This window comes from Silurus meridionalis, chromosome 24 (genome assembly GCF_014805685.1).
Source record: "Silurus meridionalis isolate SWU-2019-XX chromosome 24, ASM1480568v1, whole genome shotgun sequence".
NCBI lineage: Eukaryota > Metazoa > Chordata > Actinopteri > Siluriformes > Siluridae > Silurus > Silurus meridionalis.
In genome coordinates, this window is record NC_060907.1 from 20046118 (window position 1) to 20073943 (window position 27826).

At 39.1% G+C, this 27826-nt stretch overlaps 2 protein-coding genes across 3 annotated transcripts in view; one reads left to right on the top strand and one right to left on the bottom strand.

The window, feature by feature from the left end:
- Positions 1 to 90: 90 nt before the first annotated feature.
- si:dkeyp-9d4.3 (caskin-2) lies at positions 91 to 27624 on the bottom strand. Of its 2 annotated transcripts, XM_046837763.1 has the most exons (22): positions 27010 to 27624; positions 17863 to 17914; positions 16504 to 16601; positions 16274 to 16419; positions 14937 to 15032; positions 14731 to 14852; positions 12806 to 12914; positions 12093 to 12201; positions 11508 to 11602; positions 10851 to 10965; positions 7908 to 8147; positions 6866 to 6967; positions 6388 to 6569; positions 6230 to 6299; positions 5911 to 6020; positions 5656 to 5766; positions 5278 to 5379; positions 5033 to 5171; positions 4149 to 4933; positions 3461 to 4046; positions 2608 to 3331; positions 91 to 2471 (listed from the first exon to the last, which is right to left on the bottom strand). In XM_046837763.1, the coding sequence occupies exons 1-22, from the start codon at positions 27101 to 27103 to the stop codon at positions 2375 to 2377; spliced, it is 4284 nt and encodes a 1427-aa protein (XP_046693719.1). In that variant the 5' UTR covers positions 27104 to 27624; the 3' UTR covers positions 91 to 2374. The 2 variants fall into 2 exon arrangements, with proteins under 2 accessions (XP_046693719.1, XP_046693720.1); XM_046837764.1 differs by lacking the exon at positions 7908 to 8147 and having other exon boundaries at positions 27010 to 27622.
- slc5a10 (solute carrier family 5 member 10) overlaps positions 8177 to 27826 on the top strand; it is a 52897-nt gene continuing 33247 nt past the window's right edge. Inside the window, exons 1-2 of the mRNA XM_046837767.1 lie at positions 8177 to 10075; positions 10346 to 10517. Coding sequence (XP_046693723.1) covers positions 10387 to 10517 — 131 coding nt within the window. The 5' untranslated portion in view covers positions 8177 to 10075; positions 10346 to 10386. The remainder of the gene's footprint in view (positions 10076 to 10345; positions 10518 to 27826) is intronic.

Genomic DNA, 27826 nt, shown 5'->3' on the forward strand with positions numbered 1-27826 from the left:
CAGGTTCCATTTTGGCCCTCAATACTTGGATAGACTGCGGTTTGATCATGACAGAGACCAGGATAAATAAATGCATGATTGTGCATGGTGTCCATAATTCATAAAGTTTATTTATCGTACTTCCACATAACTCTCAATATGCTTTTCATGGACGCTGTCTCCAAGGATCATTTCACCGGGGTTAAACACATTATCCAGTCGAGCATGTACACAAAATAACTCAAATATTACATATATAGATATATATATATTTATATTTATATATTTTTACAGGACATAAGGTTTAACTTGCTAATGTTTACTTTTAGCAGAATTAAACAAATATGATAAAGGATTGTCATAAAACTAAAATTACCAACATGGAGAGTTGATAGAAATATTGCTCTGTAATTAGAGAACATGTCACTAAACAATGTTCTGTTGGCCACTACTGTCTGGACAGCAAGCTCTCTCCAGTGGGCCACTGCATATGCAAAACATAAAAATACTTATATCATTTTTTTTATTTATTTTTTTGCATTTTAAACACGCATTCAGGGGGTTGTATTCAGACTTAAGTACTGATTTACTATTGAAATTGCTCATATAGAGTGTAATTGTACACAGAGTTTACCTAAAACTCAAGCTACGATTTTTTTCTTAATGGATGACATTGGAGGAGACGCATCTTAATCAGAGACGCTGTTTACAGCACCTAGCATAAATTGTGGCATCTTATCCTTCATTTTTTCTTTATAATTGTAATTGGATTATCAAATATTGTCGTGTTTATTCATTCAAATTAATTTTCATTCTGTCCAGATGTTGAGATTTCATGGCCTCTGTTCAATATCACGTTAAATCTTGCACACGGTTAATATTCTGAGAACAATTTTTTAAAAATACAATGTAAAATAATACAGTGAACTGGAACATGTGAAAAAATATCTACTTAAGAAACATCTGGCAACCTTAAAGGTGTTAGCTGGAGGTGAACCGATTGGTTTTGCTATTAATCAGCACAAATAGTTGATTGCTGGAACTGTCAACTATCAGCGAAAATCCATACCGATATAGTTTTTCCGGGTTGTGTTATATGGTATGAGAGCGACCACGCTTTGGATGTAACTAATTTTATTTATAACTTTTTGTTTCGGTTTAAACACGTCTTTTATTTCCCCTTAATATTTTTTGATATAATTAATGTATTTTATTTATTTAACTTTTTGTAATAAAGTTCAGTACAATTTTACATGGAGTTTTTTGTATCTATTTGAAACCATCGGTTTGAATAATCGGTAGCAAGTACGATCCTATCGGTATCGGTAAAATCCACTTTCGCTCGACCTCTGGCGTTAACTACACAACTAAACCCAGGTGATTTTGAATCATTTGAATGGCTCACAATCAGAACTTGGACTTAGGCAGGTGTGTAACTTGACTCTGAATATGAGTAACTTTCCCTGCATGAATTTTGGACTCTGAATGCGGCCCGTAATTCTCGTTCACATTATTTGGGACTGAATGGGCGCTTTGTTGCATTCCAAATCCTACTCTGTAACCTATATGTCACATTTACACTACATCACACAGCATCTATTAATGATAAATCATAAACTACACCGCTGTATCTGCTTAAATTTGGGATTTGTCAATGCAGAAACTACACAATTAAACACATTCACGCACACAAACAACTACGGTGACAACATAAGGATCACAATATCTCTTTTTTTTTTTGCTTTAAAATATGGATTCAAAGGGGAACCCATTAAATGGCTTGTCATTCTTTTTTGTTATACTTTTAGCTAGCTAATGTTTTTCAACCTTATTCCTTAAAACATCATTTAAATTTTTTCTAATTTTGTCACATGTTCCCCTTTGAAACTGAATAATTGCCAAACCTTGTAGATGGTTTCACATTAAAGCACAAAAAAATGATGTTTCCAATTATTATTGAAAAATGAATACACACATGTTGATCACCAGTGAAGGAAAGCCCAAACATAGTACAAACATAAGCACACACACACACACACACACACACACACACACACACACACACACTCTGACACATTGCTAGCATTTCTTGACCTTAACAATGTTTAAATAGTTTAGCATTTAATTGTGCTTATCTCTGGAAGCGGCATGAGAGCAGTCCCGGCTCCAAAATCTTCACCGAACATGAATGGTTCGGAATTTAACAATTGAAACCCATGAGCTAAGCCTTCCAGATGATCCATACATTTTATCTGTGACGTACAAATCAACAATTCTGTGTTTATCGTATTGTTTCTCGTGTTTCCTTGCGTTAGCTTGATCATTTGACAGATCCAGTGCTCAGATGAAGACTATGCTGTGCTTTTCTAGTATTTTATGTTGTGCTTTTTTTTTTTTAATCCAACATGGCATCCAACTGGTCAGCAAGGTCATCGAACATGCTTCCAATGTCATCAAGAATGTTTACTGTGCTTTTATTCTCTTTTGCAGACCTGTAAAACAGAGACAAACAAGAATTTACATAATAAACAAGACACCAATATTGTCTTAATGTTTAAAATAAATATTAGCAATAACAAATTTTATTAATTTATTGTAATATTTAATGAAAAAATGAAAAGAAAATACTTGTCTTCAGTCATGATGGTTTCCTCTACAACCTCAAACGCTGCAGCTAAGGAGGCACTGGTCTCATCCAGCCATCTCTGGTTTATTCTTTCGTCTCTGGCTTCATCTGTTCCTGTGGCATTTGGCGCCCCCTGTCGAATTCTCTCTGCAATTACACATTCATCTTCTGTAGTACTTTCACTTTCAGTCTCAATCGGCATCTGTCTGGCAACACCCACTTTCCTGCGCCTGATTATCATCTGCCCTGATCCCTCTGTAGGCCTTGTGACCTCAATGTTATTTTCCATCTCTTGCCTCTTAACCACTGCTTCCTTCTGTCTCTGCTGCTCATCCTCATCATTGTATTTTTCAACCTCTCGAGGCTCTGCCTCAAAAGGGCTGGGAATGTCCATTGACTGCCCTGCCATGGAAGACCTCGGCGGTTTGACCGGTGCAGATCCGCACCCTGGGGTAGAAGGAGTTTGTGGGGTTTGTGGGCTCTGAACTGGAGATGTTAAAGGTCGTGGGGACAAAGTGTGAGATTCTGCGGGTTGTGAGCTTGATGGACTGAGTATAGAATGCTCCACTTGCTCATGGAGAATGTTAGGCAAGGTGGGGTGTGTATTTAGGTCACTGGGTGGGGTAATTGTGTGTGTTGGTAAGGGCTTAATTTTGATTGGCTTTGGAAGCGTAGGAGGAGGGCTTGGCTTTGGAGACACAGGCGGTGGAACTTTCTTAATCTCCGCTAAAGAGACAAAAAAATAACAGGGTTAAGATATACAATCATAAATAATGGTATGAGCTTAAATATTGGTATGTATATTCAACACTGATTTTTTCTATCCAAATAATATATACTTTCCTCTAGCAATACCTGTGCTGTGATGGTTTTCTGGTCCTGGAAGTGGGACTCTCCGAGTTGGTGTAGGAGGCTCAGGCTTCCTGGGGCCCACAGCTGGTTTAGGGGAAACTGGGGGCTTCAGTGCTCGCCTGAACTCGTCACTCATATCACCTTCCCGATATAAATTTTCCACCGCTGATACAGGTCTTACACAAATAGTAGTATCTGGAGCATTTGCAGCTACATCATCACTCTGAGAGGGAGCTATTACTTTTGGCCGTCGTCTCACAGTGCTGGTCTCTGTAAGCTGGAATCTCTCGTCAGCTGAGTCGTGAGGTGGGCGGGGCCTCCTCAGGGTGGCCGTGGCATCCACACGTGACCACTCTTCTTGAGTGAGCATGGAGCGTGGGCGAGGCTCTGGGGTTCGTCTCACAGGGAGGTTTTCAACTGCTTCGTCAGTAATTGGTGGATGCTTTGTAACTTCTTGCTGGGTGCCATCCTGCTGTGCAACGGGGTTCTCATAATCAGTTAAGGGGCCACTGATGGTGCGACGGCGATTCTGGATCTCTTCATCTAAACTCAGAGCATCACGGTTTCGTCTGAGGATGTCCGGGCTTGCCTGGAGATAGGGGGAAATATAAAAATTTAGCAAATCATAACCTTAAATATAGAAATGGTTTAGTATTAGTTCATCAACAATTTTACTTACAAACTGTGTTACCTGTAAGTAATTCTTAGTAGCACTTATGCCTCCTAATGTAGACATTTCCAGCATAGCAGCAATGTCTCGAACGCTTCCTCCTAAAACCCCCGATTCGGATGCAGGGCCACAGTCACTCCGGCGCCGTTCTCTGTAGGTCACGCTAAGAAATGAATCACAATGCTCTCCTTGGTTAACTCCATCTTCATTTTGCAGGTTCCCTGTGGAGATGGAGGAGCAAGATCGCTTTGGCGGTGTTGGAGGGCGTGTCTTTCTGCGAGGTCGGGTGGTAGCGAAGGACTGGCTACGGTTTACTCCTCCAACATCCAGGGAGGACACACTACGGCTGCTTCCACTCACCGTAGCATACTTCATGGATGAGTCGGGAAATGGCGGGTCTTTTCGTCTGGGTAAAGGAGGTGTGCCATCTTCATCTTCCTCAGCTGGGCTTTCTTGGGGAAGGCAGAGCAAAGGGACTGGGCGGGCTTGAGAATTCGAGCGAGGGGAGGAGCTTTTGACTTTAGTGGGCGTATGTGGAGGCGTGTGGGATGGACTGCTGCATGAAAAAGGCTTTTTTAAAGGAGGCGGGGCATTTGCTCTCTGTATACCTCGCCCATGTGTGGTGTGCCGAGGAGAGCCATGCCCTTCCATTCCTCGCCGTGTTTTTGGAGCAGGGGTGGATTCTGGAGCAGCATGGTGTTTCAAAGTTGTGCTTTCGGTTGATTGCCTTTCCTTACTGTAAACATCCTCCTCTTTTAGAGGCTCTCCCAGGTGGCTAACAGCTAACATTAGCTTCTTCTGATGTCCTGCAGTGCAATGGATTAAACAAAAATACATTGTTGCTATAGTTTTACAGTTAATAGTACAGTAAACTAATACTAGTGCCAGCATTAGACCCTTAGTACCCAGCTTGGTGATGCCAATCTCCTGTAAGTCTTCCAGGCTGATGTCACTGACAAAATCCATGTTGTCATAGCCATTCTGGACAAGAGTCTGATAGTACTGACTGAGTCCAATCAGTGACAACCACTCGGCTAGGCTGGTCTACAAGAACATGAAGATAAGAAGGCCATGAAGATCACCTGTCTCCACAATGAGAGGAAAACATAACATTCACTACTTTTAACTTTTCTTTTCCTAAACATCTTACTGGTTTCTCTTTAGGTATCCAGTCAGGAATGCTCAGCTTGGTGATTTCAGACAGCATCTTTTTCCTGTGGCCAGGTTTTGTCACCCCAATTGCTGTGAGATCCTGGCATTCAAAAATATTGTTAACATAATACAATTTTCTTTATCATTTAGAGATGCTAGGTGGATTCCAAGTTATAGCTTTGGGGTTTCTAAATGGTTTCTATGGTGTTATGCTATATCTGCATAGCTACTATGATACCCCAGGTGTTCTAGTTTTTTAGATGGGCATTAGGGTTGCCATGTGGTTGCTGTGGATTTCCATTTGCTTGCTTAGAGGTTGCTAGGTGGTTGCTAATGGTATAGCTTACATATACAGTATGTAAGTAAGTGCAAGTACCTCTGGTGTCATCCTACTGATGGTCTGGAGGTCATAACCAGCTGTCAGGAAGTTTGTTGTGTAAAACTGCAGCTGAGCGCTAGTAAGCCATTCAGCCACGGCTTCTGAGCTCTAAATTGCAAACAATTCAGAAATTCTCAATATATTTCCTTATCATATACACATGTTTTGTTGCTTTTGCTTATCATTTTATTTAATAAAAAAAAATTCTTAAATACGTAAACCACTAATTTGGACAAAAACACATTAACTTGCCTTGCTTTCTGTTGCAGCACTGTCTTTTCTCTGTAGTAAAGGATCCACAAATTTTTTTTTCTTTTCTGGATGTGGACCACCAGGTGCACTCTGGGTAAGTTGTGAGGAAGCTGCAGTACACAACAAAATAATGTTGCTTCAGACCAGCGGATTTCACGCAAGAAAAATTAACAGAAGTTCAAGCTTGTGTAACATTTTAATAGAGTCTAATTTACATTTGAGGTCTCGCTAAATTAATTCTGAATAATAATTATAACTCATATATATCTAATAAATAGACACAGTTCCTAGCAGTGGTCTGGACCAGACTGTAGGATACCTGCACTGGGGTCCTGCTCCAGGAGATGTTCTTTTGCTTTGGCAGACTGGGACAGCACAGTGGCCAACAGCTACAACACAACAAAACCAACCTTTTTAATGAGAGCAACAGTCACCTGGAAGACTCTAAGATTTGGAGTTTGCATGTGTTTGGCGCACCTTTACCCCCTCTGCTTGGGCGTGCAGCCCAGGAACATTTACGCCATGTGTGTTAAGCACTGGAGAATGCGTTGGGGTGGTTGGGGCGGGCACTGGTGAGCTTGCAAGATGTGCATTAGCGTTGTCTGCTGGACCACTGACTGAAGATCGCCCACTGGTCAGACTCCCTGTACTGCCAGCACCTAATGACCAAATTAGGAACAAATAACATGCAAGCAAAGAAACCAAAGAAGACATAGTTTGCCTTTTGTCTCCATTTTGTATTTTCTTGACTCCACTTCTAAATATTCCAAATACTAATGAGCATTATTTTATTTGGAGGCATAAACTACTGTACACTAAACACAGGAGCTCAGAAAAACAAGTGCATAATTCAACTCTCAACACTGGGAAATTTCCACATGCAATTATTAACAAATTTTGGACTTAAAATGTTGATTTTGAATACAGTCCACAGTGTGTATGTGTATCTCTCTACCTGCTAAAGGTTTTCTCAGGACCCAGATTTCCTCACTGGAACTGCTTTGCTGCCCACTTAATGTCGGGGAGCCATGGGGGCTGGACACAGAACCTCGTGAACCTGAAAAACACAAACATACATACACACGGAAATATTTATACACACCCCAGGATTCCACTGCCAACAATTCTATACAAAAATAATCGTATTAGGTGAAGCAAAGAGCAGAATACAACTTTATAGATTACAATATATTAATATAATATATACACACTTGTGCTCTATGCCTTTTAGAGGTTACCTTTAGCAAAAGCATCTAATTCAACCCTTATTGTAAGTTTTAAAGCCCACCTACCATGACTTTTTATTGGGTGTTATCTTTAGTTTAAAGGTTTAAAAGACCACACACAATCAGGTCAAGTTTAAACATAAGCATAAAACATGGCGCATTTCAATTCCATATTAATTTCAACTCAGGCCTTGAAATGAGTCACGTCTCCCAGTCAGATCGGAACTGCTCGTGCTTGGCGAGGGGATGGATCAAGGGTTGCCGACGTTTTCAGTCTGTTTCCGTATTCATTGCTAATTACCATACTGAGCAACACATACAACAGTATATTTAAGCATAACTCCACCCCTTATACAAGACTACACTCTCAATCTAGTCAAGTTACAGAGCTTTGACTTTATTAAGTTTCACCCCACAAGGAGTGACTGATACCGTTGGAGGCATATTGTTTAAAAAAAAATCCAAAACATGGGGACTGCTGCAAAAAGTGGGGTTTGGACATGCAAATGATGTCAGAGTTGAGTGGGAGGGGCCTCAGCATGACCTTGGCATGTTATAATTAAGGGATTAGTGTGAGCGTGTAAAAGTAAATGCCCTCCACAGGTTTACTACAGCATATACATATAAACACTTTTCTTTCAATCACATTTTTGTTATTACAAAATAGAACGGTTAAGAACTGAGAATTGAAATTGATAGAATAATTCATGTTACAAGCCCATTATGTGTGTGTGTGTGTGTGTGTGTGTCCACTCATGTGTGTGTTTGTACCTGTCTCTCTTTTCGGCCCTTCTGAGCGCGAGGAGGGCGGTTCGAACACAAATGAGCTGCAGGTGGGTGTGTTATACCCGAATGAGGTGAACAGGGGCTGATGGGAAGAGATCAGGGAGGGAATAGGGGGCAGGGAGTTCAGGGGAAGAGAGAGAATGTGGGAGTCACCGTTCACCATGGCAACTGAGGAAATTGCCGGCGGACGGATGTGTATCTTAAGATACTGCTGAGTAGAGGGTCCTGGGCACGACGGAAATAATAAGACAAATGACACCAAAAAACACGACACAATACGACACGACAGGAAAAGGAAACACAAAATAAAACATGTTCAAGAAAATAAACAGCTAGTGCTAGCCACTAAACTTTACAGATCCTAAAAACTTAACAAATTAAATAGAGCTTTTTGAATAGCATGCGAGGAGGAAATCAAAATGCGCATATGTGTGCTACGATAAAATGACAGTCATTCCGATGCAAAAGACACACGTATGGCAATCAACCATAACAAAATGTAGCATAGCATGCCTTCTAGAGTCATGTATGTACAGAGAAAAGGTGAGGAAATGCATGGATTTATAAGTGAACGTCTTTTTCACAACTATTTGTTTATTTTCCGAGCTCAAACTGAGCGATACTGGAGGTTTTGGTTTCAAAATGGCATTTAATGAATTTGTTTATTTCCCTACACTTTTCCTCGGGAGCAGCAGGCTCCACACTCTTCTCTTCCCAGACGGAGTGTTCGATCACATCCTGAATTGTTTGCATCCCCAGATCTTTTCAAGCCAACAATAATCTGTTCAGCAAGTTCTATTTGTACAAGGTTTCCTCTAGAAGGACATGACTGACACATACCCGATTTATGACCCAATTTCGAGATGCTTAAACTCATCCAGAAAGGTGAAGGTCTCCACCCTTATCTAATGGGAATTTCTCGCTTGATTCTGGAAAAGAACCGTGGCCTCTGACTTGAAGATGGTAAATTTCATGCCAGAGGTTTTATTGTGAGCCATGAATGGTAAAGGCGTGTCAGACAGAGCCAATAAATCAGATCAAGATCTCTGAAGAGACATGCTAATAACACAACAGCAGTTTTTTGGTCCAGTATCTTTGCTTCTCAATTCCTACTCCAATGTAGTAATGAAGGATACCACTAACCACCATAGTAACCTTAACAAGAGGTTACTCTAAAACATCAGAGATTTATAGCAATGCCACATGACGTGATGACCTGATCACTGGGGTACATAGTCCAAACCGCTCTTAAAAACCGCCTTTTATGGCATCTCCTAGCTCTTTCCATGCCTGAGCTTTAACTTCTGCAACTGCTTCTGCAGCAGACATCTGGCTCTTATATCAGAAGAGCAGTACTTGGAAATTTCTTTAACTTGATGGCGTTAACATTATATTAATTTGATGGAGTTTGACAGATGCCCTTATTCATAGTAACTCACATCTATCACATTTATACAACTGAGACTGCTATGGGGTTGCTCATGAGTTCTGGAATTGGAGTTTGGTGTGGCTGGGGTTTAAACTCATGACCTTCAGATCCAAATTCCAAAATCCCACCAGTGGCACCATTTAGCATTCACCAGCATGTGCAGAGGTTACACCAGTCAGATTTTTACAACTGCCTCTTGGTATTCTGGAGAAATTGTTTATTGGGTTTGTTTCATTTTGTGATTCATTGACGTTTCATTGTCAGTCTCTCAGCCAACCTGGGAGGATCACGTTGGTTTTAACTTAACAGGTAAATCTGGGGCGAGTAATACATGTCAAATTCAACTCATCTTTGCTCCAAATCTGATGGCACAATCACAAAATCAAAATAGTTCAAACAGAACACACAAGTGTGTTCAAACGGGTTGTTTAATAATCTTTCATCACTTGGGTTCAGATCCAGGAAGACCATCCACCCAATCACTCCATTTCAAGTATCTCCAGGTGGTCTCAATCAAGTTCCAAGTAAACTCTAGCACAGTTGACTGAGAGCAGTTTGGCGCTGAAACTCAGCTGCATAAATTGAACCAAATATGCCATGTATTTTAAGCTTCAGCATAATGTTTTAAGATGCAAGCTGCTAAAGTGACCTGTGAAACAAAAACTAAGCCGAAAGACATAACAGCAGGACGTCCTCCAAAACTACCAAGTGGTTAAAAATTCCGGTAAGTCATTGCTGCGCATGATCATTTACTCTCATTATTCAAATGTTCTCCATGGATGATTTACACCCACTTAATAAAAACGTGTTCATCTTTTAGTTACTATACTGTATAATTATATGCAATAGGAATCCAAATCGAACCAAACTCTGATTTGAGCTCAGAAGAAAACAGACCGACACCCTAAAAAGCACCTCTAATGAATTTGTCCTTCTCCTGTACCTGACAGTGAATGTGTGTCTTTGTGCATTATGATGTGACGTGTGCTTCTAGATGGAATGATGGTGAAATGTGAGTAGGAGGAAGAAGGAAGAATGGAAATGAAGACACGACTGAATAAAAATGGACTCTCGTCATCATCTTTCCATCTCTCTCTCTCTCCTCCCATCTGGCTGACCGTTCTAGTTAAAATCACTGCGTGGAAGTGCTGCACGCTCAAGAGGTGGTGAGTGCACACACACACACACACACACACACACACACACAAAGCTATATTGTATCTTCCCACACCCAGATTCACCATATTTATTTTTATTTATTTATTTGAAGAAAAATTTTTTTTTTTGTTTTTTTTTTCCAGTTAAATCTGTGTGGGACTCAAAGGCATTTTTACACACACACACACACACACACACACACACACACACACACACACACACACACACACACACAAACACAAACAAACAAACACTGAAGTTGTGCAGATGAGTTAGTCCGATCTAGGACAGTAGCGTAGGTCACATGACAACGAAGGTCATGTGATTACGCGCTGGCGCACCTGCCCTCTTGATGACCTCCACCATGTTGGAGGGGAAGTAGCCGACACGATCATTCCCGGTCCGGTTGTCATGGATACAGCCTTTCCAGCGGCCATCAGAGTGCTGTTCCAGGACCTGAAAATAAAACGCAGATATAAAAAAAAATATTTAACTACAAGAGGTCACCTGAAGCTACACGTGATGAGAAAATAAAAATATAAATGATGCTATCGTGAGCTGTTAGCATTACTTGTTTAGATTAGCCTTCAGACCATAAACATTTATATCTTTCTGCATACAATTACCATGAGGGCATGTGCTATTCTCTACACTGCTGAATAATTGGTATAGAAGCTGTTTTCTATGATTATGGTTTGAGTTAATAAGATTACTTATGCAGCGATACATTAGCATCACACTAAACTCAATTTATTTGTATGACTATTTGTATCACTCGTACATTTTCTCATACATATTCATATCCCATCACCTTATTACTTACCACCAACTGTGCCTGTTTTCTTTTTTAATTTGGGTGTTTAAAAAAAAGATCCACCAGAGGGCACTGTGCACCAAGTCTGGAAAAAAAAGGCACCTTCCGAAACTCTACTTGCATAACATCAGGCTATTTTCAGTGGAGTTTCTCTCCCTAAATGTGTTGCACTCTGGGTAATTACCGTGATGATGTCGCCTACTTTGATGTTGAGGCTCGTCAGGTCGTAGTTGTTGCAGTAGTCTTTGAGAGCCCTTACTTGCATGGCTGCTGAGGCATCTGCACACACACAAACGCACACAAGGTTTTGTGTAGAAAACTAATTTATTTGCATCTTGAAACATGTAGGCATGTATACCAGTGTGTACACCTGAATTGTGTGTTACTGGTTGAATTCTGGATGCTGATTGGACCAAATGTCCTGCTTTTATAGCATACCATGATCATATACATTACTGTTTCTATAGTAGCAATAGTTATAGTTGTATAGAATATATATATATAATATAAATATAAAAATGAAAGAAATAGTAGGGCATGTTTAACATAAATGGAAGGAGTCTCCAGTGTCTGAACTTCTTCTAACCTCAAGAGAATGTATGGAAATGATTATAACATACAAAACTTGTATTATTAAATATTAAATGTAAATATATATAAAGGTACAAGGATACAAAAGGAAATGAAACCCTCTATATAGCAATTTACTATATACTGTTTTACTGAGTCAAATCTATTCTCTCTCTCTCTCTCTCTCTCTCTCCCTTACCTCTCAGCATCTGTTTAATCTCTCGGCTGGCCTGTGTGGTGGTGAACTGGTTTACGATGTCCAGTGCCGTCTGGCAGTATGTGTTCCTCACACTGGCACTAATACCGCTCTGAGGAGAAACAAGATCTTTATCAAAAACAAACTGTGGCTAAAAATAGCACCTTGAGAAACCTTTTTCTTTTTTTTACACAATTATTACAATTTTTTTAATGTAGATGAAATGTTGATGTAAAAACACGAATCTAAGATTACCTGAATACAAGAATAACGTTAAAATAGTTTAAGAATAATGTTGTAGCAATTACAAGATTAAAGTGGTGATATTTTGAAAGGATTTGGAGGATTTAATTAAATTCCACTTTGGGTTAAACAATAAGGAAGTTGTTGTTGGTATTAGTAGTAAACGGACACTGCAGCGGTTATGTGGGAAACTTATATAAAAAATATAAAATATAGAATATAAAAATCTCTTCGTCTGTGCAGGCTGCAGGATATCGAGTGTTACATCTGTGTGCTATTTGAAGGAGATTTGTTGTTTCTCAGAGACTATGAGGATGATGATGATTTAAAGGAGTTAAACACTGGCGTGCTTCAGCTGCGGTTCAAATATTTCCACATTGCTACAAATTTAATCTTGTAATCTTAGACTTTTTAAATGTGGCACTAAAGCGCTATTGTTTTAATATAAAGAACACAAACATGTGAAAACTCACGTCTAAAAGAAGACGAACAGCGTCGGTTTTTCCGCAGAGTGCAGCCTCGTGCAGGGCCGTTCCAGATTTCGTCTGTCGGTTTATGTCTATGCCAGCCTGGATTAGTAACCTGGAACAAGTGTGCGTACACACAAGCACAAACGCACACACACACGCCACCACAAAAAACAAACACAGCTCAGGATTTATTCTCATATCTACTGCAAACCCACTGAGCCTCCGAGTGCATTTGCGCCTGCAGCTATCGGAATTAGAGCAAAGAATAATTTAAAATAGAATCTGAATCCAGGTTTAACGATACGGTACACGGTATCATACCTCGATCCGTGATCTTTGAGGAAAATTGGCTTAGAGTTTAAAATGCAGGTTATATTGGGTCAGCTGGCAGGAGGAAACATTTCAAATGAAATGACATGCTGATTGTACTATGCTAGCTTACTGCTACAGGCATGGTGCAAAACCCCTGCTCGCAATTTTCAGCTGAAATATAGTGTGTGTGTGTGTGTGTTTGGAGGAAAATGCAGAATTCAAAAGGACATTCTAGTGACTGAGAGCTGGGTTACTTCCAGGGTTGCCAGGTGTGACTTATTTACCCCTTAAATTATGGTATTTTTTAAATTAAGGTTATTGTTCGGCTAAGACTCAAAGACTAGTTTTAACTCTCATAATTTGAGGTTTTGTAATTATGAGTTTTGCTGTGACCTGGCAACCCTGCATTTAATGGAACATTTGACCAGAGGGATAACATTTCATGTTTGTTTCATTCCATTTCACCAAATCATATGGGATTTAAAGCAGATGAGGTCACAGATCACCTCGAGTCACACATTCACTATATGGACCAGTTTGTGGACACCTGATCATGGTGCTCTTTGGTCTCCTAGTTCAGGTGAAGGGAAAATTTTGTTACTGCATCCAGAGGCGTCCTACACAATTAAGTTTGTGTTAACAATTTGGGGATAAACCACATATATATGGAAAGTCAGGTGTCAGAATTCTTTTATCCAAATAGTGTGAGATGACGAGTTATAGAGAAGTTTTATTACAACTACATTTAATATTCTTCAGTATTATTTAGATTTATGCCCTCACTCTACTTGTTCCTCTTTCCTCAACCCTTTCTGCATCACTCAGCTGAGAGGGTTTTTCATTTATTTAGAGCACTAGCTTGTACAAACCACTAATTAGCCAGCGCTCTATTTATAGAACGCCTTTATTTGTAACCACGGCCTCTTTATTCAGGCCTTCGAAATGGTTTTAATTTGGCCTCTGCTCCGAGATTTCATTCGTTTATTCACTTGACCTTATTCACTCTAATGCAATGATATAAAGTGTGGGGGGGTTTCGAGAGACGATGAAGTGTGGGGCGGGAAAAATGTACTGACTGCTGCAAAATGCCAAAACTGGAAACTCATTTAATAAATAAATAAATAAATAAATAAATAAAAATAATAATTCTATAAAATGTATGCTTATTTTTAACTATTTATAATCATAAATAAATATGGGCACTTTTCTAACACACCGGCCTCTAGAGGCGAATCACTGAGGTCACGTGCTGTTTGTTTTAATATACAAGACCGCGTGCTGCACGGAGAGCCCTATTATTACTATTTATTATTCATCATTTATTATATAATTATATTTATTAATGAATATTTTTTTAGCACATTTTCTTGATTCAGTACTGCATTTTTAGTTTTGTAATAAATATCAGTACTATTTTACATGGAGTGTTATTTTTAATCCAGTATCCATTTTATCGGTTATTAAATCTATCGGTTGTTTAATCGCTTATCGGCAAGTACGATCCAAACCAGCTATCGGGAAAATCCACTATCATTCGACCTCTAATGATGATAGCCAGGTACATTTGCTGTCACTGCAGTTATATCAGGTTGAGATGTTTAGCTTTCGTGTCTCACTTGATGATGTCGATGTGTCCGTTTTTGGCGGCCAGGTGAAGAGGGCTGATGCCGTTGGGATCTGAAGGCTTCGGCTCCAACATCGCGGCACACATATTGCTGTTCAGAAGCAGCTGCACCACCTATAACACACCCCCACACACACAGGGAATTCTTTTAGTTCAGCTTAGATGACCTTAAAAGTCAGTTATTTGAGAGACACTGACCGAGACGCGTCCAAATTCGCAGGCCAGGTCCAGAGGGGTTTTTCCAGCCTGATCTCTGATGCAGGGGTTGGACTGGTGCTGCAACAGCATCTCGCTCTGCAAGAACATCACCACAATCCTTAGTTGTCCTCAGTTCCTTCTATTCAGAAGCAGGTTTACGTATTATGTGGGTATCAGAGAATTTATTGTAATCATCATGCAGTTCATAGAAATTTTCTTTAACAGAAAATGCAGGTTTAAGTGTCTGGAACACAAATATTAATCACAAGCACTTGTGGGATAGAAAATATGGACTGTAAAAGGAGATTATTTATTATTTCACATCTTACTCTATCAAATAATACAAAATAACAACTAGATAAAAATAACAATGAACTAAATTCATTTGGAGTCGAGTATAATGTTGCATTAGGAGCATTCTGGGTTTATTTAAACAATATGGGTTCCACACTTGTTAATCTGCAGACTCTAAAATAGCGCCTGATACAGGGCTTGTTGTATCATATTTTGGACACTAGAGGCCACCATTGTTCTCTGATGTGCTTCCGCGTTTTTCTATTAATTTACTACCATTATCGCCACGTGTCTCTTATTTCCACACGTTTAATGTGCAATAAGTTCAGCTGTTTGTATGCTCCTTTTGCCTCCAGGATAAATTCCTGTTAGTTTACTGTTGATCTAAGGAGAATTTTTGCATTGTGTATTTATAAAAAATGGTTTTTCATGGTTTTGTGGTTAACACTGTTTTGTTTTTTTTTATCTTCTTTATATGAACATTGTGGTCACACTTTAGATTTTTTTTTACGGACGAATTATACATTTTTCGCTTGCAGATAAGTTTGTCATCTCCATCACGTCTCAGCCCTGTTATTATAAGGGGGTGTTTAAGTCAAAACAAGAAAATAACAAAAATTTGGAAACTGCATTTCTTTTTTTTTTTACATACTCCCCTGCTACATTTCAACACTCATCCCCGTGTTTAACTAAAGATTTGTCATGACACCTGAACCATCCTAAAGCAACCAGTGCTCCTTCTGTAGATATCCGCAACTTTTATGCCTTAGTTATAGCAAGAAACTTCACCACAAGCTGTTCCATTAGGCACCAAAACTGTTCCTTGACCTTTTAATTAATGGTCTCTGGACTGACCTCTGGATCAGTAATGCACACTAACCACTTACTACTGCGTGTAGTGCCGCCATGCTAGCATCCATTTTTATACTTGACTTGAACGCCCCTAGTAATATTGTGCACTTTTATTTATAGAGTCTGAGTTTTACATAGTAACATTTGCATTATATAAAAAATTTTTTTGCACACATACACTGAGTACTTACTCCATCGTAATGGCCGTGTTGGGATGAGAGGTGCAGCGGAATCTGTCCCTCATCTGATTGGCTGTTGACCGAAGATCCCGCCTTTAGCAGCATTTTCATTGGCTCGCATTTTCCTTGCCAGGCAGCGTAGTGCAGTGGCCGCATCCCTGATGAGGAGAAGGAGAGGTCGTAAACAGTGTGTGTGTGTGTGTGTGTGTGTGTGTGTGTGTGTGTGTGTCCATTGCTTTCACCTTTCTGATCTTTGATATCAACGACGGCTTGGGACTCGAGCAGCAGTGCGATCAGCTCTACGTTACCGTTTAAAGCAGCATGATGAAGAGCCGAGAATCTGCAATGTGACACAATTATTTTCTTCCCCAACAAATGAAATTGTAACATTTTTTTGTACAGAGTTTTGTTTGTTCTTTTCCTCAAACAAACTGAGCACCAGACTCTGACCTACTTCCATTAGCAAGAAACATACACACACACACACACACACACACACACACACACTGTACATCCTACTTTTATTCATTACCCCATTAACCACTTATTATGTAGCAAAATGAAGTCACCGCTCCAGAGTAGATGATTTCCCCAAATCTCAATGAAACGCTTTCTTCAGCAGGGTTTTTAATGCAACATGCTTTTTTATTTTTTCTAAAAATGTCTGTATTTGCTGTTCGACCCAGACGAGCACACCCTCGCGTTTACTGCGCCGGTCCACTTCTCAGGAAGGAAATGTCATTTTCACATGTGAAGTGTTAATAATTATCTCGCGCTTTGAAAAGACCAAAGCTTTTTTTTTTTTTTTTATGTTCAGCTACAAGCTCGGACATGCAGGTCTGCTCAGATCACGAATGATTTCGATGAGGTTTGTACAGTAGGCATCAGATCATCAGACACTAGAAAATTGAAACACTGCAACCAGGAAGCAAATTTTTTTATTTGTATTTTTTTGAGAAAAAGAACAAACTATGTAAAAATAATCTTTATTGTCAAATGTTGAGTTAATAGCAATAGCAATAATAATAATGATTAGATTAGATTCTGTTCTGCTGCAGGAGGCACTTATTCATGTCATTGCGTTACTTTGCCTCCATTCGTAAAAGTAAATGAAGAAAAATTCCACCTGACTGATGAACTGTACGCTATAATCAAATGGTTCTATCCGGGTGGGTGTGGTTTCTTCTACTAGACCCCGCCCACTACGCACAGAGCACTAGGACTGATGGTAAATGTTTTTAAAGTAGTGATGTGAAGATCGGATCATTTTAGTGACTATTTTTTTGTTTTTTTTGTCATTTAGTTCATTTCTTTGATCAGAAATAAGAATGTTACGCTATCAATAATCAGATCCCAACACATCTACATACATCAACTTTAACTGTAGGTCCAATAATTGATATACGTGTATTTAACTGCATAACACATATAGGAGTCACGTGAAAAAAGATCAAACAACTTGGACTAGAAGAGTCGAGAGGTGAACTTCTCAATTCTGTTTCCGTTGCAACTCAAGGATTTTTATTTATTAATTTTTTTTTATGTGCTCATTTGGAAAATAAACCAATCACTTTGCGACGTCTCGTTCAAAATAAACTTACCCGTCTGTGTCCTGAAAATTCACGTTGATCCGCTTGGCTGAACCCAGGAGCTCTGAATCGGAGAAACAAGGAAGGAAAAGTCAAAGAAAAGTAAAGCTTTGTTACATGACGAGATTTCAGTAAACTGTAAACTAATCTGAGCTGCTGAATCTCGTGTGAGATGTTCCTACTGCAGGTCAGTTTGTCCTTCGACCTGTAGAAACTTTATTCTGCAAAATCTCAAAACTGCACACTATATCATTTCATGACCTCGATTTAGTATCTCATAACTACAATTAACTCTCAGCGCGCAATATAAACAATGGCAGATAGTTATTGTTATTTGAAGAGCACTTTGATGCAGCACATGGTATTCTGCAGTGTTGCACTTTTCAGAAGTGGAACCTGAACATCCCATTCCACATTTCCTGCCCATTTACAATTATAACCTTCACTCTTCTGGGAAGATGTTCTACATCATCATCACTAGAGGGCGCTAAGATGAATAAATGATTTAGAGGAGTGCGACTATATAATGCTGATCCAGTGCTTTTCATCTTTTAGTATTAATGTAGTAATTTATCAATAATCAGGAAACAATTTTTAGGAAATAAAAACAGGATGTTCAGTTTTAAAACATCCAGATGATGTGAGTCTTTAGCTACTACTCCTAGCTACTCAAGGGAATCCTACAGCATCAGGTGGAGCTTTCTATTAATGTCACATGCAGGAACCTGGCATCATGTACACACACACACACACACACACACACACACACACACACACAACAGTTCCGTTTGAGTAAAAACGCCCGATGGTCCAGAACAGAACGGCATTTCATATTTAAGAATCAGATTCCGTTCCCAATCACTCCAGTCTCCAGATGTGAACACAGCATGCCAAATTTGCTGTGTGTGTGTGTGTGTGTGAGTGTGTGTGAGTGTTTGCTCGCAAAATGAGAGTGGTCCAGATGGCGGCTTTCTCCGAGGGAGTGCGAGACTGAAATTGTGAGTGAGATGGGGTGTGTGTGTGTGTGTGTGTGTGTGTGTGTGTGTGTGTGTGTTGAGGAAAGAAGATTGGAGGAATATGTAATTAATGAAATATTTGGTTAAAGAAGGATGTCATATTGCTTTACATATGTTTAAAAGTATTACATCAATATATATAAATATCTTCAGTTACACACTTACACATGTACTGAGGTGAGAGAAATACACACACACACACACACACCACCTAAGACATCAACATAGGTGTGTCAGTGGTAGAAATAGGAAAGGAACACACACACACACACACACACACACACACACACGTGAACACATGCACCCTCAGCAGGAAGCGTCTGTGAAACAGTCAGACATGATAAATTATTCACATTTATATCACTACATGTTTCTAGGAGACGGTTTCCATGGAAACCTTGACCTTCATCATGACAGTGATGATTGTGGTGATAAGGATGATGTTGAGTACGATGGTGGTGATTATCATAAGAGGATGAGGAGGAGGATGTTGATTATGATGATGATGAGGATGATGAGGAGGAGGATGATAATTATGATGAGGAGGATGATGATGAGGAGGATGTTGATTATGATGATAATGAGGATGATGATGAGGAGGATGATGATTATGATGATGAGGAGGAGGAGGAGGAGGAGGATGATGAGGAGGATGATGATTATGATGATGAGGAGGAGGATGATGATGAGGAGGATGTTGATTATGATGATGAGGATGATGATTATGATGATGATGATGATGATGATGATGAGGAGGATGATGATTATGATGATGAGGAGGAGGATGTTGATTATGATGATGATGAGGAGGATGATGATTATGATGATGATGATGAGGAGGATGATGATTATGATGATGATGAGGAGGAGGATGTTGATTATGATGATGATGATGAGGAGGATGATGATTATGATGATGAGGAGGATGATGATTATGATGATGAGGAGGTGGATGTTGATTATGATGATGATGAGGAGGATGTTGATTATGATGATGATGATGAGGAGGAGGAGGATGCTGATTATGATGATGATTAGAATGATGATGATGTTGATTAATGATGAAAATGGGGAGGATGTTGATGAGGAGAATCTTGATTAGGATGTTGATGAGGAGAATCTTGATTAGGATGATGATGATGTTGATTATGATGAGAAGGAGGAGGAGGATCAGAAGGATGGGATGCAGGTCAAAATCCTAATCTGAGGTTTGGCTCTAAACTCATTTTCCATTAGAGCAGATCTAACTGTGGTCCATAGCTGTTTCTATAGCAACAGGGACAGGATACAGTGGACATGCCCCCTCTCGCTCTAAAATGCAGACACTGGAGACTCCTTCCATAAAATCTCCTTTAAAGGACCATTCACCCGCACGTCCCTGTAAAGGAGCCGTTGCTATAGAAACGATAAGGAATTAAAAGGGGGCGTGTTGTAAAGCTGTGCTCCTGATCAGAATCCAGCATTCGGTTTCTACTGCGTCCCACATCTGCTTTTATCTAAAGACGTGTTTAATCTCTCGTCTGTGGGACAATCTGGGACAAGTGCTGTAATTTCAGCACACACACACACACACACACACACACACACACACACACACACACCTCAGATGGAATGATGAGCTGTGTGATGTGGAGGAAGACTGGGCAGGACCTCTCGCTTTTTTCTCTCATAATCATCACATCCATTTCCACCTTTCCTTCTACAATTCTTCCATTTTACTTTTCCTTTTATTCAAGTTGTTCTTTTTCTGCTTTGCTTTTTTATTTGATAATTAATTTTTCTTCCCTAACCCCATCCTTCCTTCTTTCTTCCCTTCCATGCTTTAATTTCTTTTTCTTTTTAATTTTTTTTTCTCTTATTTCTTCTCTAATTTGTCATCTTTTTTTATTCTTTTTTTTCCATCTGTCTACTTTTTATCCCTTTTCTTTTTTTTGCATGTTTCTTTCTTGCTTTTATGTTCTACATTAAATAAAAACAAATTAACATTTAATATTAGAGGTTGTTATTATTATTATTATTATTATTATTATTATTATTATTATTATTAATTCTATATAATATATAAAATTTAACATTTTAAATTATTTTATTTTTAACATTAATTATTTGTTTATAAATTTATTTATTTTTTTGTACTTTTGTATTTGAATTATTTTAGACTTTCTATATTCTAATACACACGCATTTAATGAGGGCCTATTTACAACTGCCTAAGGAGACAGCAAAAGAGTGTGTGTGTGTGTGTGTGTGTGTGTGTGTGTGTGTCTCTGACCTCATACGTGACGCACGTGTTGATTTCATGCCGAGTGTGTGTGTGTGACAACAGAGAGTCAAGCCAATTTCTCTCCTTACTCAGATCACTCACCCAGTTGCGCACACACACACACACACACACACACACACACACACTCACACACACTCACACCTCACACACCTCACACACATCACCACACCAGTCCACTACAAAGTATTGGCACTCTGCAAAAACACAGGGTAATAATAATCAAAAAAACATAATAATGAATTATAAACAAATGTAGTCAGAGAAATGAAGCACAACCCTGAGATGCATTCTCCATTAGGATCTGCTTTACATGAGTTAAAAGATGTGGAAGATCTCCAGCTTTAGAGCTCCAACCCTCTACAATGAATATGAACACTGACTGCACCCCAGACCTCCTCACTTCCTCACCTACATCACCACCTAACACCCTTATGGCTGAATGAATCTCCACAACATCTAGTGGAACATCTTCCCAGAAGAGTGGAGCTCGTTTAGTCTCAATGGAGACTAAACGTGGAACGGGATGTTCAGGATGAAGAACACAGCAATCTTATGCTCAGGTGTCTGTTGATTGGGAAACAAATGGTTTAAATAGGTATATAGTAGTAATTTGCTAAAAAAAATTGTGCTGTTATTTAAACATGATCTAAATCATTCCATAATGTTAATTACATAAACATGCATGAATAAAAATTATACAATTATCAGCAAAATGTCCTTTTTTTAATATTTTTTTTAAGAACTTTTTTTTTTTCAATTGAAAATTTTAAATGAATTTGTTAACTTAAAAAAAAATTTTACTGGATAGATTTCCCCCGGTAAATCAGCTAAACCCAACCCCCATCCCCACCCCCACTCACTGTCTCTCCTTTCTTTATCTTTCTCTCCCCTTTCTCTCTCTCTCTCTCTCTCTCTCTCTCTCTCTCTCTCTCTCATGCATTGATGTTTCATGGCTTGTTGAATTGATGTGTTCTGACATGCACTCTTTTTTTGCTTGCTCTGGATTGTCCATCTCTCTGTACACACACACACACTCACACACACACACACACACACACACACACACACTCACATACACACTCACTCACATACACACACAGACAGTGCAAAGGCCCTGAGAGGATGCACTCAGACAAACAGATACATGCTGATGAGGGAAATTCACATGAGGAGCAGTAAAATCCTGTCCTGAGTAAAATCCGTTCTTTTATTTACAGTTTTACAAAAAGAATTTGAAAAAAAATCAGATGATGCAGAAAATGCATCATCTGCAGCAGCAAATTAAAATGTCATTTTTATTTATTGAAAACTGGTATTTAATCAGGACCAAAGCAAATAAAAATGGCTGAAAGTGTGTATGTGAGAGTCCCTGCATGTCCGAGGGCACGAGTCTGTATATTTATAAAGTATTTCATATTTAAGCTTCTGGGTTTTTTTTACAAATTGGCACTGAATCATTCCAACACAAGTGAAGCACATCGGGGCGTCGACTCTCACACACTTCATTAGAAACGTTAATGTATTTACGCCAAAAGTTTGCGGACACTTGACATACTGAGCTTGCTGTGTGTGCTCCTTTCTGATCTTCCCATTCCACATGGAGTCTCCATTTGCTCTTCTGGGAAGATGTTCCAGTAGATTTTGTCAAAATTTGTGGAGATTCATTCAGTCTCATGCAGTAGTGATGTAGGTGAGGTGAGAAGGCCTGGGACGGAGTCAGCATTCACATTCATCATTATTCAATAGGGTTGGAGCTCTATAGCAGGAGAACTTCCACATCTTCCAACCCATGGAAAGCAGATCTTCATGGAGCTGGCTTTGTGCACCATGCTGGAACATGGTCTCCTAGCCTCCAAATGTGTGAAAAGAACCACATATGGCAGAAAATTCGGGTGTCCCAATATTTTTGGCGCTGAAGCTCAGTTTAGTTTAAATTAAGACAATGAGCACATAAAAATGATTATTTTTCAGAACAAACGATGTTCTTCAGCAATCAGCAATGTTACAGCTTTACCTCCGACTGTTACAAGACACCAACACTGGAGACTCCTTCCAGTAATGTTAAACAGGAGCACACACACACACACACACACACACACACACACACACACACACACACACACACTTCTTTCTAATCCCAACACTGACTTTTTCTTTTAAATCGATTTTCTGTGAATTACGACGTCGCTCTCAAACACGTGTTCACTTCTGTTTACTAATCAAGACTGACCTTTCCATAACTCCACAAGGTGACACTGATTTTTCACGTGTCAGAGATGAGCTTTTTAAGCAGGGCTGCCTTACACACACACACACACACACACACACAGAATGCCCTGCTTCCATTTCTAGCAGCTCCTCCTTTCATGGCAGGAAGTAATTTCTGCTACCACCTGGGATGTTACCCGGCACTGGAGGTGGTAATTGTATTTCAATTATAGACATGCGTGTGTGTGTGTGTGTGTGTGTGTGTGTGTGTGTGTGTGTGTGTGTGTGTGTGTGCGCACTTGATTTTGTGCATGTTTGTGTAATCTGTTTGAACAGTGTATGCATTAATAAACATAACTATTTAAAGAAAATAAGAAAATAATAATTATTTTTAAAGAAATCTTTATATCTATCGCTCCTGGTCTCTCTCTCTCTCTCTCTCTCTCTCTCTCTCCCCCCTTCCTCATACAGTTCATTACGATGGACATCTGGTGCTTTCTTACCCATAATCCCCTTTCTGCCGCCACATCCCCCCTCTATCTGGACCAACACAAGTCACAAAAGTAGTGAATTTAAAAAAATTGACGGTGTGGAGGTGTTTAGACTTAAAAATATACGATTAAGTACCAATTCAGTACCAAAACACAGGAACACTAAGTACCAGTTCAGTACCGTAAAATGAAAATACTAAATACCAATTCAGCAGTGGAGGATGAAGAACCCAAACCCTGTACCTGAGTTAAAGATAAACTCATACAATGCGACTCCAATAAAGTAAAAGTGTTCCTTTAAACTTTCACTTGAGTAAAAGTACAAATGTTTTTGCTTTCAAAAGTACTTAAGTATCCAAAGTAGTGATTTATATTATAACTTTTTTATTCTTATTTTTATCACAAGACTCTTTAATCACCTCAGTTTCTGTGTAAAGACTCGAATGTGACTCTCAGCACACTGATCTATTAATAGAATGATATTAATGACTCAAACACTGATTTTGATTTCAATTATTATGAACACAAAACCTTTTTAACTACTTAAATGTCATAAGCCACACATAAGGGTGCTGTAATAGGGTCTATTCTGGAGTTTCTTCATCATTTATTCTTCACTAAATGTTCTGCTTGCTGTTGAACTGACGCTGAACTGTATGTTGGTGGTCAGTAGATACACCAAGCGCCGATCAGAACCATATGTAGTTAAGTAAAACGTAAGATAGTACAGAAAGACTGAAATAAACACTGTGGGAGCGAATACTGCAGGAGAAACTGAGCACTATAATAAGCCATTTTAATTCTGTAGACTGGATTTTAACACTGTAAGGACACTTAGGAAGAGCTTATTTAACACTGGATGTAAATTCATAACTGGACGTGCGACTTTAACACTAATGTTTTCACTGAATGTTGATGCAGCGCTTCAAGGGAGAATTTAACGACTATTTGAATTCAACATTGGACCGGAACTAAGTCATGAACTTTGGTTAGTGTTATAAACGAGCAACACGGACTCTAACATTAATTTCTCATTTTACACTGTACTGCTGATTTCAAAACTGTAACCAATAAGTCAACAATGTTACAACGTAACAACTCAACACTAACCATTCATTCAACACAGTACCAAGAAACTCAGCACTTACCAGTAACGCAACACTAACTAATATCTAAGTACCATAATCAATAACGTGGGTATTTTTTATAATTTACCACTGTATTTAATCATTTAACACTGTGACTAATATCTCAACAAAGCAACCAATTATTAGCAACTGTAACAAACAACTCAACATTAGTGTTGAATTAACGGGTATTAATCAGAATCTCAACAATGTACCCAATATATCAATAATTCAACACTGTACCAAATAATTCAATACAGTAACAACACTGAAACCAAGAGTTTACATTTAAGGCATTTAGCAGACCCTCTTGTCCTGAGTGATGTACAAATACTTACCACTTTAACCAATGATTTAACACTGTACCTAATAATTTACCACTATAACCAATAACTATACCAGTTCAACAGTGTAACTAATAATTCTTCACTGTAAGCAATAACTCGTCTCAACTCAGTAAAAAAACTCACTTTAAGACTGCAATAACTAAAGACTACAATCACATTAACCAATAATACAATACTGGAATTCTGGATCTGATACTGTAAAGTACACAACTGTAAAGAGCTAATTTAGTACTTTAATAAATTCAACAATTTCAGCACTGTAATAAATTCAGTACTGTAATGAATTCAGCGCTAAAATTCAGCACTAAAATTCAGCACTGTAATAAATTCAGCACTAAAATTCAGCACTGTAATGAGTTCAGTACTGTAATGAGTTTAGTGCTAAAATTCTGCACTGTAATGAATTCAGTACTGTAATGAAGTCAACACTAATCAATTCAGCACTATAATATATTCAGCACTAAAATTCAGCACTGTAATCAATTTAGCACTAAAATTCATCACTGTAATGAATTCAGCACTAAAATTCAGCACTGTAATCAATTCAGCACTAAAATTCAGCACTGTAATCAATTCAGCACTAAAATTCATCACTGTAATGAATTCAGCACTAAAATTCAGCACTGTAATTAATTCAGCACTAAAATTCAGCACTGTAATCAATTCAGCACTAAAATTCAGCACTGTAATGAATTCAGCACTAAAATTCATCACTGTAATGAATTCAGCACTAAAATTCAGCACTGTAATCAATTCAGCACTAAAATTCAGCACTGTAATCAATTCAGCACTAAAATTCAGCACTGTAATCAATTCAGCACTAAAATTCAGCACTGTAATGAGTTCAGTACTGTAATAAATTCAGTACTGTAATCAATTCAGCACTAAAATTCAGCACTGTAATGAATTCAGCACTAAAATTCATCACTGTAATCAATTCAGCACTAAAATTCAGCACTGTAATCAATTCAGCACTAAAATTCAGCACTGTAATCAATTCAGCACTAAAATTCAGCACTGTAATGAGTTCAGTACTGTAATAAATTCAGTACTGTAATGAAGTCAACACTAATCAATTCAGCACTATAATAAATTCAGTACTAAAATTTTGCATTGTAATGAATTCAGCACTAAAATTCAGCACTGTAATCAATTCAGCACTGTAATGAGTTCAGTACTGTAATAAATTCAGCACTGTAATCAATTCAGCACTATAATAAATTCAGTACTAAAATTTGCATTGTAATGAGTTCAGCTCTAAAATTCAGCACTGTAATCAATTCAGCACTGTAATGAGTTCAGTACTGTAATAAATTCAGCACTGTAATCAATTCAGCACTATAATAAATTCAGTACTAAAATTCAGCACTGTAATCAATTCAGTACTGTAATGAGTTCAGCACTGTAATCAATTCAGCACTAAAATTCAGCACTGAAATCAATTCAGCACTAATAAATTTAGTACTGTGTCAGATTCAGCACTGTACTGAATTCAGCAAATTGAGACCAAATCTGACGCTCATTTCTTCGACGCTTTCGATGGTCGTCAACGTGCACGTGATTTATTTAAATACAGCTGTAAAAACGCACATGCGTGCATCATGGCCTGTAAGGGTGGGTGTGTGTGTGTGTGTGTGTGTGTGTGTGTGTGTGTGTGTGTGTGTGTGTGTGTGAGAAACCACTCACTGGATTTGCCCTGTTTGGGTCTCTGCAGTAGCCTCTGCACCGTGAGCAGGTCCTCAGTCTTCACCGCCTGCAATAGTTCCTGATCTTTCCCCATATTTTATTCCCGCACACGCGCGTGCATACACACACTCACACTCACACACAGGAGCGCGGCGTCCTCTACATCCAGAGCATCCTCGCGCGAGGGCTCGGCCACCGCCACGGGAGCGCTCCGGTCGCTCCACCCGCGTACTCCATCACCGGGGAGACTCGGTGTCAGGACTGTGGGGGGCGGCCGCGGCTACGGGATGGGTTTATCACCAATCATCAAAAAAATACAAATAGGAAAAAAAAAAAGGATGTGCTACATGTGGTCGCGCGACCAGAACGTAGAAAAATATATATATTTATATGTAATCCAGTATGAAGGAATGTGACGGATGTCTCGCGCGCCTCCGGGTTAAAGAGACATTATTGCAAAAATAAAAATGCAAAATAAAAAAAAGATGTCGTAGCGCGTGCCCAGTCCGCTTTCTGACCCCTGTCTGAGGCGACGGCGTTGTTACGTAAACATCCGGGCAGATGGGATGGGATGGGGTGGGATGGGATGGGATGTGCGCGCGGACGGACGCTTGGAGAGGTTGTAATCCGCGCGGGCGCGCGTGCATTTGCCCGTGCACGCGCGCATACGCGTGTGTGTGTGATTGCTTGGATTTATGGTGCTGCAGCAGGGGGGGTGTGACCAAATAGCCCCGTTTCCCTGCATGATCCCGACATGAATATTAAGACGCGCGTGCTCGCGAGAGTGATGTGTGTGTGTGTGTGTGTGTGTGTGTTA